Source organism: Passer montanus, unplaced genomic scaffold, assembly GCF_014805655.1.
Source record: "Passer montanus isolate IOZ18808 unplaced genomic scaffold, ASM1480565v1 scaffold209, whole genome shotgun sequence".
NCBI classification, from domain to species: Eukaryota; Metazoa; Chordata; class Aves; order Passeriformes; family Passeridae; genus Passer; species Passer montanus.
This window is the reverse complement of record NW_024366692.1, coordinates 235,154-245,639: the sequence shown is the minus strand read 5'-3', so window position 1 is coordinate 245,639 and position 10,486 is coordinate 235,154. Positions and strand designations below refer to the sequence as shown.

Here is a 10,486-nt window from a genome sequence, read left to right as displayed (position 1 = left end):
GAGGAGGAGGAGTGCCCTTCCACCACGCGCATCTCCACGCAGCTCGGCCGGCAGGGGCTGGCCAGGGTTTTCTTCACCGTGCAGACCTTGGGCACCACAGGGGTGCAGGGTGAGCAGGGGTCGCAGGGCAGCAGCCCGGAGGTGTGGCACTGCTGGGGGAAGGTGGTCACGGAGGTCTGCATCCCGCTGGGGATGAAGCACTGCTGCTTGTACTGGTAGCCGTAGTAGGACATGGCTCCGGGGATCCTGGAAAATACAGGAAGGAGCTGAAGGAATTCCCTGCTGGGTTCTAAACAGGAGCTCTCAGCCCTCAGCTCTCCACCCAAATTCACTTTTTCCTAAAAAACTCCTCCACAGCTCCAGCTGTTGAGGGGAGCAAGGAGCTGTAATCCCAGGGAAAATGGGAATTTTAGGAGGTTCTCAGTTCTTTAGGAGAAGAACTCTCATTTATTTCTTTTCCACGTGCCTCACCTGACACTGGAATTTCTTTCTGCCAGCAGAAGGAAAAACAAAGGAAGGAAACGCCCTTGGACCTCCTGCGATGTCCTGGACCCCTCCTCTCATCCCAGGGTGCTCCAAGCCGTGTCCAGCCTAGTTTTGGCCACTTCCAGGGATGGAGAATCCTTCGAATCACCTGAGCTGGGCCTCCCCACAGGGATCAATTCCTTCCTAAAATCCTGCCCAAATTCCCCCTCTGTCACCCTGATCCCATTCCCTGTGTCCTGTCCCTGAAGTTCCTGAGGAAAAGTCCCTCTCCAGCTTCCCTGGATCCCCTGCAGATCATGGGGGGGCTCTGGAGTCTCCACAGGCTCAACATTCCCAACATTCCCAGCCTAGCAAAGACTGATTCAAACTTGGATAATTATCACTACTGAAACAAGTGGCCTCTAATAAAGGAGATATCTATAACTCAATTTTAACAAAGAAAATTAAGAATGTGGATCCAAGAAGAAGGCAAAGAAAGCTCACATCCCAAATGGGGTGAGGTTCTGTAAATCCCAGGCTCAACTTTAAACCCATTTTTCTGTCTCTGCCTTAAAAAAAGCCAGCAACAAACCCAGGAAAGAACCTTTAACTGTAACAACCCTCTTCATTCCCAGTGTCAGGGCATTCCAGATTCCAGTTCCGAGTCCCAGCAGAATGGTGTTTTCTTAGGTGTAGAAATAGGGAAACAACTTACCGAGCTCACGGTGGAGAGTAAGGACTGGATGGAAGGCTTGGAAATGGGGGTTTTTATATGGAGTTTTTATAGTCCTTCAGGCTTCATGGAAAACCTGAGCCACAGAGTGCCAAATCCTAATAAACCACAGCAGGGAATTTGTTCACATGCAACTTTTCCACTGGCTGTAATTATTTTACTCACTTGGGCTTGTTAACGTATTGTTATCCCAAATCCCGCGAAAAACACCTCACACCCTGCAGGTTCTTTCCATTTTAAAGCTTTACAGGAGAAGGAAAAGCCGCCTTTTATCCTGCTGACCTCATTAGGAACCTGAAGAAATCCATCCCTCTCCTCCTAAAGCTCCTTTTGTGGGAGTGACCACAGGGAAGCAGCACTGGGGGAGTGTGAATTGATTGGGGTCATCCCAATGGCTCTGGGACCATCCCAACAGCTCTAGGACCATCCCAATGGCTCTGGGGTCATCCCAACGGCTCTAGGACCATCCCAATGGCTTTGGGGTCATCCCAATGGCTCTAGGACCATCCCAATGGCTCTGGGGTCATCCCAACAGCTCTAGGACCATCCCAACCACTCTGGGGTCATCCCAATGGATCTGGAATCATCCCAACAGCTTTGGGACCATCCCAACAGCTCAGCTTTGTACTGAGACCCTGGCTCTGGCCCCGTGCCTTGCTCTGGGCCCTCGGATGGGATCCTGCTGCCGATGTGTGATGTCATTAGGGTAATTAGCAGCCTTTGATGTGCCGGGACGCGGCTGTGAAATTGGCTCTGTGCTGGCGTTGCTCGTAATGGGGCTGAGCCGCACTGGCTTGGCTCGTGTCAGACATTAATGAGCGTTTCTGAGGGGTTTATGAGGTCCTGTTATGAAGGTGTTGTTTAATGTTCTGCTGCGGCTTCATGTGCGGGTAAACACCGGGATGAGCCAGCTCAGCACCTCCAGAGTGTCTTCATTAATCAGGAGCGTCTTAATTTATCACCAGAGTGTCTTCATTTATCACTAAAATGTCCTCATGTATCAGCAGGGCAAAGCTGAGTATTTGGGGTGAGAACAGGCTCTGATAAAGGTGTTTTTTCCCTTTTCCAGATCAGAGCATCCCCTGAAAAAACAGCCCAGCTGGACGTGGTGGTTTAGCTGTGGTTTTATGGAATTAGTAAATGCACCACATGTTTGTGTGTTCGAAAGGGGAGCAGAGTCATCAGGGAATTGTGTGGGGGTCTGGGTGGGAAGGACCTTCAAGAACACCTCATTCCACCCCTGCCACAGGCACATGGGAGGTGGAATTGTCTCTCCAAACTCCTGACAGGAGGTTTGGAGCCCCCATCCCTGGAGGTGTCTGAGGAATCCCCAGACGTTGGTCTGGGTGACCAGGTGGGGTTGGACACAGCTTGGACTCAATGACCTTGGAGCTCATTTCCAACCCCAGGGGTTCTGGGATTCTGTTTTTGGTGTTCCATTGCTCTCAGGGATAGGTTGGATCCCTGGTCCCTGTTTTTCTGAACACTTCACCCACACTGGTGTCCTCAGGGCTCAGATCCCCCTCCACCCTTTCAGTGATTTTTTTGTGTTTTGCATCTTTATCTTTAGAAGAGCTGAAATTGGATCCTTCAGCCTGCGTGAGCTGGAAAATCGAGCTGACACTGCTGTGTTATGCTCCTCACTCAGGTGCTGAGTTTTGGCCACGTGTCACCTGTTGATTCATCACTTTTATTTCCTGGTTGTGCCTGAGCTGTTACAACTCTGTTAACAATGGTACAGTGACAACATCAGGGCACTAATGAGCTTTGATGGTGTGTTTGGAAACACCTGTAGAAAGCCTTGACATGATTCTTGTCAGGGTTAATGTTTATGTTCACAGAAATCCACCCTGCAGTGACAGGAGCCTCGAGCAGAGGGAACAAATCCCAGCCCTGTGGATTCCTCCCACGCTGGAGTAAAGATCTGGACTTTTCATTATTAACAAATCCCTAAGATAAGAGTTAACATCTAGCTTAATCTTCAGCTGGCTGAAACCAGTAATTAGGTATTAATTCCAATGTTTTTGACTTTGGGGATGAATTACTGGCCAGTTTAATCTGAGGTGAAGGTGGATGTTGCAACCCCCATGGTTGTCTTCCATTATTGTTGGTGTCCCACCCCTGGAAGTGTCCAAGGCCAGGATGGACAGGGCTTGGAGTAACCTGGGACACTGGAAGGGGGAATGGGATGGTCTCGGAAGTCTCTTCCAACCCAAGGGAGAAGACTTTGAGGAGAGTTTTAATAAAAGAGCAGAAGTAGGAAAATAGTTTTGTTTTTTTAACCCAATGGGAACCAGAACGGGGCAGTTGCTGAGGGTGGGAGTGTCCATCCAGCTCACACTGGTGCCACCCTCGGCATCTGTCCCAGAGCCTCCTCCTCAGGTTTAGCAGGATGATAACCCCAGCCAGCAGGGATTCATCAGCAGCTGGGATTCCAGAGGCGTCTCCCATTTGTTGTTCCCAACGTCAGCTGTTCCAGCACCTTCAGGTGCCCTTTGGTCAGAGAAGTGACTCCATGGAAAAAATGCCTGACGAGGTCTTGCCTCGGTCACACCCCATTTATGGCTTTTCTTGCCATTCTCCAAATCCAGTCATGATTTGTGGTTTCGAAAATGTTGGGTTTTTAACGTGATATTAAGTGTGGTCTTGCCTTTCTTTCTGTTTTATTGTTCAAATGTGTAAATTGGGTACTCAGTGTCAGGTTGAAAGAGATGTCCTGATTTATTTGGGTCTATAACTATAAAGTTCAGGATTTTTGCAGTGTGCCAGAGCTTTGATCAGACTTTTTATCAGTCTAAAGAACCCAGAACACAGGTTATTAATCTTTCATCAAATATTTCACTCAAGAACCCAGAACTCCAGTTTATCCCTCACTTTTTCAGCTCTTCCTGGGCTCAGTCAAAGATATTTTTATCCAGAAAAATGGCTGGTTCCCCCCTGCCAAGGAATGAGTCCAGTCATGGAGAAGATCAAGCCTAAACCCCATAAATATTTTCCCTTTGAGATGCAGAGACAAAGAATCCCCTCCCTATAAAGCTGAAATTGCAGAGTGGGGAAGGCACTAAAGGACAGGTCATGCAGGACACAAGGGCAAACCAGTAATTAGCAAGAGTGATTTATCTAAAACAATTGGCATCCGTTAACAAAGCTGGATCTGGAAACAATCGTGGTTAGTAATTGATTAGGAAGTTCTGCATGTGGGTGATTCACGTGCTGGGCACTTTGAGGCTGGGTATAAAAGTGCTCGACCTCACATCTCACATCATCACTTCTCTTGTCTCACTCTCTGGTGCTGTAGGTAAGTGAATTCCTGAATTCCTGAACTCCTGAGCTCCTGAATTCCTCCTCTAACCAAACCATCGAGTGTGGTTTTGGGATCAGGCTGATATTCTCCTGGTGGGAACCACTGGTTGTGGCATTTGGTGCTGTGGTCTGGTTGGGAAGGTGGGGGTTGATCACAGGCTGGACTCAGTGATCCTGGAGGGATTTTCCGACCTCAGCCACTCTGGGATTGTGTAAATGAATCCATTTGTAACTTCTCAGCCAGTGAAAAATGCAGATCTGGATAAGATCTAAGTAATATTCCATGAATATTCCATTTGTGTTCAGTGCACAGTTCAGGGATGTATTTTGGGTGCTGAGCTATCAGAATTCTCCTTGTCCCTTGATCCTCTTCATAGCCTTTTATCCTCATGTTTGATCATGAAACTGATGTGAATTTTGTTTTATTTTCCTGCTCTTTCTTGCCCACAGATCCCCACCCCTGAGCCATGGTTCACTCCCTGAGCCCCTGCACTGACGGCAGTGCCTCCCCCTGCGGCGTGGCCGTGCCCCAGCCCGTGGCTGACTCCTGCAACGAGCCCTGTGTCCGGCAGTGCCCCGACTCCACGGTGGTCATTTACCCTCCTCCCGTGGTCATCACCTTCCCTGGGCCCATCCTCAGCACCTTCCCACAGCAGAGCGTCGTGGGCTCCGAGGGAGTCCCTGAAGTCGGAGCCGGTGTCGGAGCCGCTGTCGGGGCTGGTGTCGGAGTCGGTGTTGGAGCTGTTGTTGGGGGTGCTTTTGGTGCTGCCCGAACCCCTGGAGCTTCCCAAGTTTATGGTGGGGCCAGGTGGGGCCGGGGGTACCCAGTGGGCAGCTGCAGACCCTGCTGCTAAGGCCAAGACGTGGCGGCTGGACGAGGGTGACCGGCAGGACGCGGCTCCATGGCCGAGCCCTGGGGCATGGCGATCAGGGAGAGCTGAGCATTTGGGGTGGCATTAAAACCATCTGTGGATGTTTGAACGCCTCAAAAATCCGTTTCCATCCTTCTACCCTTCCTGGTTTTCCTTCTCTAAAGCTTTCCTCTCTTTCCAAGCACTCTGTTCTCAAAGCTATGGGCTGTTCCTGGTTCCTTGGGGGCTTGGTGGGATCTTTGTGGCTTCCCGCTGAAAGTAGGTTTAGATTAGGGAGAAATTAGGATTTTAGATTTTTAACATTTAGATTTTAGGGAGAAATTAGGAGGGAATTCTTGCTTGTGAGGACCTGGCACAGGTTGCCCAGGGAAGCTGTGGCTGCCTCATCCTTCTGGAAGATTCCAAGGCCAGGTTGTATGGGGCTCTGAGCAACCTGGGATAGTGGAAGGTTCCCTGCCCATGGCAGGGGTGGGACTGAATCATCTTTAAAATCTCACCCAAACCATTCTGTGCTTCTGTGACTGTGGCAATGTCAAGGATCTGGTCAGAGACTCCCTTCAGATCCATTTCTAAGCCCTTTCCATGGCTACTGACGGATAAAAACGGTTCTTCAGCGCAGAACATTCCCTGCTCTGCTGCCGTGCTGTGTGACCAGGGCTAGCTACCACCACAGGAGGAGCAGTCCCAGACATTCCCTGAGTCACCCCACATCAAACCACGGCTTGTGGGCGATTTGTAACCTGTGCTGTGTCTCACTTGTTCTTCCTCATTAAACCAGACGTTGCAGCAGGTTATTGGCGTGTGGGTGTCTCTGTGTGTCCCCTGTCCTTGTCCTACTGCATCAACCCCATCTGGTCACCAGGAGAGTGAAATTCATGAGGGATCTGGCCAAGGTCTGTGGGTGTTCTCCTTTGCACAGCCACAGCTGTCCCTTCCTTCCCCATATTCCCAGTTTCTGTGGAGATTTTTGCTCAGTATTGGCTTTCCTGGCTCCTGTTCCTGGTGTCCTGGGGATCCTGGCAGTGGCAGGAGCAGAGCACAGGGTTGGAAAACTCTCCAGGATCCCCGAGTCCAAGCTGTGCCTGATCCCCACCTGGTCACCCAGACCAATGTCCAGTCCTTCCTCAGACACCTCCAGGCGTGGCCACTCCAAACCTCCCTGAGCACCTTCCAAGGCCTGGCCACCCTTTCCAGGAGGAATTTCCACAGATTTCCCACCCTGAGCTTCCCTGGCACAGCTCGAGGCTATTCCCTCTTGTCCTGTCCCTGTTCCCTGGGATCAGATTCCAAATCCTCCCTGGCAGATCCCAAATTCCCCCTGGATCCCCCTTTTGTCCAGGCTGAGCCCCCCCAGCTCCCTCAGGATCCTCCATTCCCTTTTCCAGCTGCTCCAGCCCCATTCCCATCCCTGGACACTCTCCTTTTCAATAACCAGGATAACCTGGACATGATGCGGATGCTCCCTCATAGAATTGGAGATTTCTTTGGGAATAAATTGATAATAAATCTTTCCTCAGCTCTCCTGGCCGTGTTTGAAATGTTATGTAGCGTGTGAGGAACAGCGCCAGTGTCTTTAAGGATTGCAGGGTGACGTCGGAATGTGGGATTATTCCAGGGTAGTCACTCTTTGGGGAATTATTATCCTCATGTGGAAGGAAAACAAAGTTGCCCAGGCACTGTAATAATGTGTAATTAATGTTGGCGCACTCTGGAGCAGGTGATTAAACCAGATTCTCCCCGACCACATAATCCTTACAAAAGAGAAATCCCTCAAACCTCAAAAGCCAGGGAAAAATCCCCCAAACCTCAAAAGTCTTTGTTGTTGGGAATATTTGGGAATGAGCTGCAGTTTGTTTACACCTCTCAAGATGCTCTTTCATGGCCTAAATTGAGATCTGCATTTACCACAAACCAGAAAAATCAGTGAAATTATGGAATTCTGCCAGTAGGTTTTGGTAGAACTATATTTGATACATTTTTAGTCCTGTTGCTGTATAAGCCCTTGGTGTGAAATGTCCTTCCAGAGGATGAAAGATATTGGGTGTCTCACTGAGAAGATTCAATGCCTTTTTAAGATGGAAGCATTTGCTCATATCTCTTAGGTTCATTATTGAGCCAATTATTCAGTTTAATGATAATTATGAGCTAACAATATCAATTTAATTATGGCAAATTTTACCCTTTCCCTCCCCCTGTTCCATGCCCCACTTTCCCATCTCCTAAAATGCTGCACTCTTTAACAAATAATTTGAAAATTTTGTCCAGTTTGGGCGATCATCAGGTGCCCAACTTCTCATTTGGGACAGGTTTAGTCTTTAGGGAAGATCCTCAGCCTTGCAGGGAATCTTGGTGCTGGAGGCAGCTCCTGTGGCATTAGATGTTCCCAGGGGAATATTTAAATGGATAATTCCCCAGTGAATACATTCCCGAGTTGGAATGGAATGACAGGAGTTGGTTTCCAGTTATTTAAATTACCCGGCTGTTGCCTGTTATGATAATATCGCAGCCAGGCCGCAAGTTCCTCTCACCATCCCACTTTTCCTGAGCCTCGGGACACGAAAGAATTCAGGTTTTAGGATCTGGGAGAGATCAAGGAAGCTGTGGTGGAGCTGATGGTCGGGAACTGGAGCAACAGGAAAGGGGGAATCGGTTCAGACCGAAAGAGGGGAAATTTAGGTTGGATATTGGGAAGGAGTTCTTCCATGTGAGGTCCTGGCACTGGATATTCCATGGATTCCCCACCCCCTGGAAGCATCCCAGGCCAGCTTGGAGCCATCTGGGATGGGATGATTTTTAAGGTCTCTTCACCCACCCAGAACAGGTGTAGGAGAAACTCAAATTTTCCTGAGGTATCAGGACAGATCCATGGAAAACGAGCTTTGGTGTTGTCAGCAGGGAGACCCTGGGAGGGATCTGGGCTGCAATTCCAGGGTGATCTGGAACTTCCTGACTTCTCCTGATGAGCTGGAATGAACAGGTGAGGAAACGTCCCGTCCCTGTTTGGTGACTCCTGCAACAGGAGCATCTGGGGTGAGGAATTTGGCACTCCAGTGTCTCCAGAAGGTTGACCTGCAGCAGAGGAGGAGATCCTGGAGGAGCCCTGGATCCCTGGAGCTGAGGGACGCCCTCAGAGCTGTGACATTCAAAGCAGGAAGAGGAAGTGAGGGGGGAGCCAGGTGGCTCCAGGTCAGCGTTGTGGCGGGAGGTGACGGCAGGTGACAGGGCTGGGACTGGCAGGAAATCACCACCTGTGTGTCCTGTCCCCAGGGAAAGTGCCTTGGGAATGATCCGAGGGGGAATTCAGAAGGCAAGGACATCATAAACAGTGCTGTGCCGGCAAACTTGGGCAGGGGTGGAGGTTAAATGGGACCAAAGGACGCAGAATTTCACCCAAATCTTTGGCTTCCTGGGTTTTATTCCATCTCCTCTCCTGTGCAAGGCTGTCCAAACCCTTCCCCGCTCTCAGTGCAGGCAGGAGAAGCCTTTGTGTGCCAGAGGCGTCCCAGGGAGATAAGCTGAGCTTACCAAGACTCCACCATTTGCTAATGCTTTCCCCGGGGAACCCAGCCCATTTCGCTGCTGACAGCAGAAGGGTTGCAAAACCTCTCTTAAAGGCTTTGCCACTTTCAAAGGGCTGCTCTGATTTACTGGGGCCATGCTCTGCTTGGGGAGAGACTCCTCCCTGACCCCCTCCCTTCCTGGGGCACCCCCAGCTGGGGCTGTCCTCTCAAATTGGGGCACTGAGGAATCAGAGCAGACCTCGCTCTTGGCTGGGGCTGCTCCTGCCCAGACACGGAAATGGAGCTCTGGAGCTCATCTCTGCTCCTTGGAACTGGCTCCAGGTCAGAGTTTTGGGAAATCAGTGACACCATGGAAAGAAATGGATGTTGGGCTGGAGGATCAACATTTCTGCTGACTGGCCCTGGTTTACTGCCCATGGAATGGCTTCTCCGACCTCCTCCCTTAATTATTTTCGTGAACCTTTGCTCTGAGAGCTGGAAAATGCAGAAATGCTTCTGCAGGAGGCCACCATGGCAAAAGGAAGGGTGGCCATGGCGATCTCTGGGAAATCAGCCCAGAGGTGACCCCTCACAGTCACTCCTGCAATAACATTTGTGACTCCTGCTGAGCTCTTTGATGTGGAACTGGGCTCACGGGGGATCCAGGCAGCTCTGCCTGGGCTCTGCTTGTTGAAACACCTATAATCTTTGTATTCTAAATCTAAATCATCTTTAGTATGCAAAACCAAAATAATTTTTAATATTCTACATCTAAATAATCCTTTGTATTTGAAGCCCAAATAATTTTTAACATTCTAAATCTAAATAATCCTTAGTATTTGAAATCTAAATACTCTTAATTATTCTAAATCAAAATAATCTTTAATATTTCAGACCTAAATAATCTTTAGCTTTCTAAATCTAAATAATCTTTAATATTTTAGGCCTAGATCATCTTTACCATGCCAAACCCAATCTAGTGCTCCTGCGGGGGCATGGCAGGGGCTGGCAGGAGCTCCCTGAAGAACCGGCTGATCCATCTGCACAGGAGCTGAACCCTCCAGCAGCTAGCCATGGCTTGGCTGCCTTTGGTCTTTTCTCTTGGGTGGTTTTAACCTTGAGCGTCACCGATCTCCCTCCTTGGACAACCACAAGATTCCCCTTCAATCTCTCGTTTTTGTGATTTATTGCCCAAACACAATCTGCAGCTTTGCTCCAGGAGTCTCTCTGGGGGCAAAATCAACCAAGAGATGCCTCTTTCTGTTGAAATATTTGGGTAAACCCAAAGTCAGGGGTTAGTTAAGGTTTCTCCTTCTGCTGGGGGAAATGAGTCAAGGCAGGAGCCATTGAGATGAAAATGTGGTGACAGTCCCTAACATCCGGAGTCTGGACTGCCCTCTCATTGCAGGGCTCCTGAGGGTGGCTGGGGGTCCCCTTAAAGTCCCCAGACAAAAACAGAGCAGACATTTGATGCTTCTACCAGAGTAATTTTAATGGAAATTAAGATCCTACAGAGGGTTACATGGAGTGTCCTACACAGCCTGGCACCCACACATCCCCCAGCGTCGGAGGCGTGAGCACTTGGCATTCCTCAGCACCAGAACTGAAGCCAT

The 10,486-nt window shown here is 49.6% G+C and overlaps 1 protein-coding gene across 1 annotated transcript; it reads left to right on the top strand.

The window, feature by feature from the left end:
- The first annotated feature begins 4,968 nt into the window (after window positions 1-4,968).
- Window positions 4,969-5,355, top strand: LOC120501877 (claw keratin-like). Its single transcript, XM_039708653.1, has one exon. The coding sequence runs from the start codon at window positions 4,969-4,971 to the stop codon at window positions 5,353-5,355; it is 387 nt and encodes a 128-aa protein (XP_039564587.1).
- The last annotated feature ends 5,131 nt before the right edge of the window (window positions 5,356-10,486 follow it).

Excerpts from the sequence above, each read along its gene's own strand:
- LOC120501877 (XM_039708653.1), top strand. The coding sequence starts at position 4,969 with ATGGTTCACTCCCTGAGCCCCTGCACTGACGGCAGTGCCTCCCCCTGC.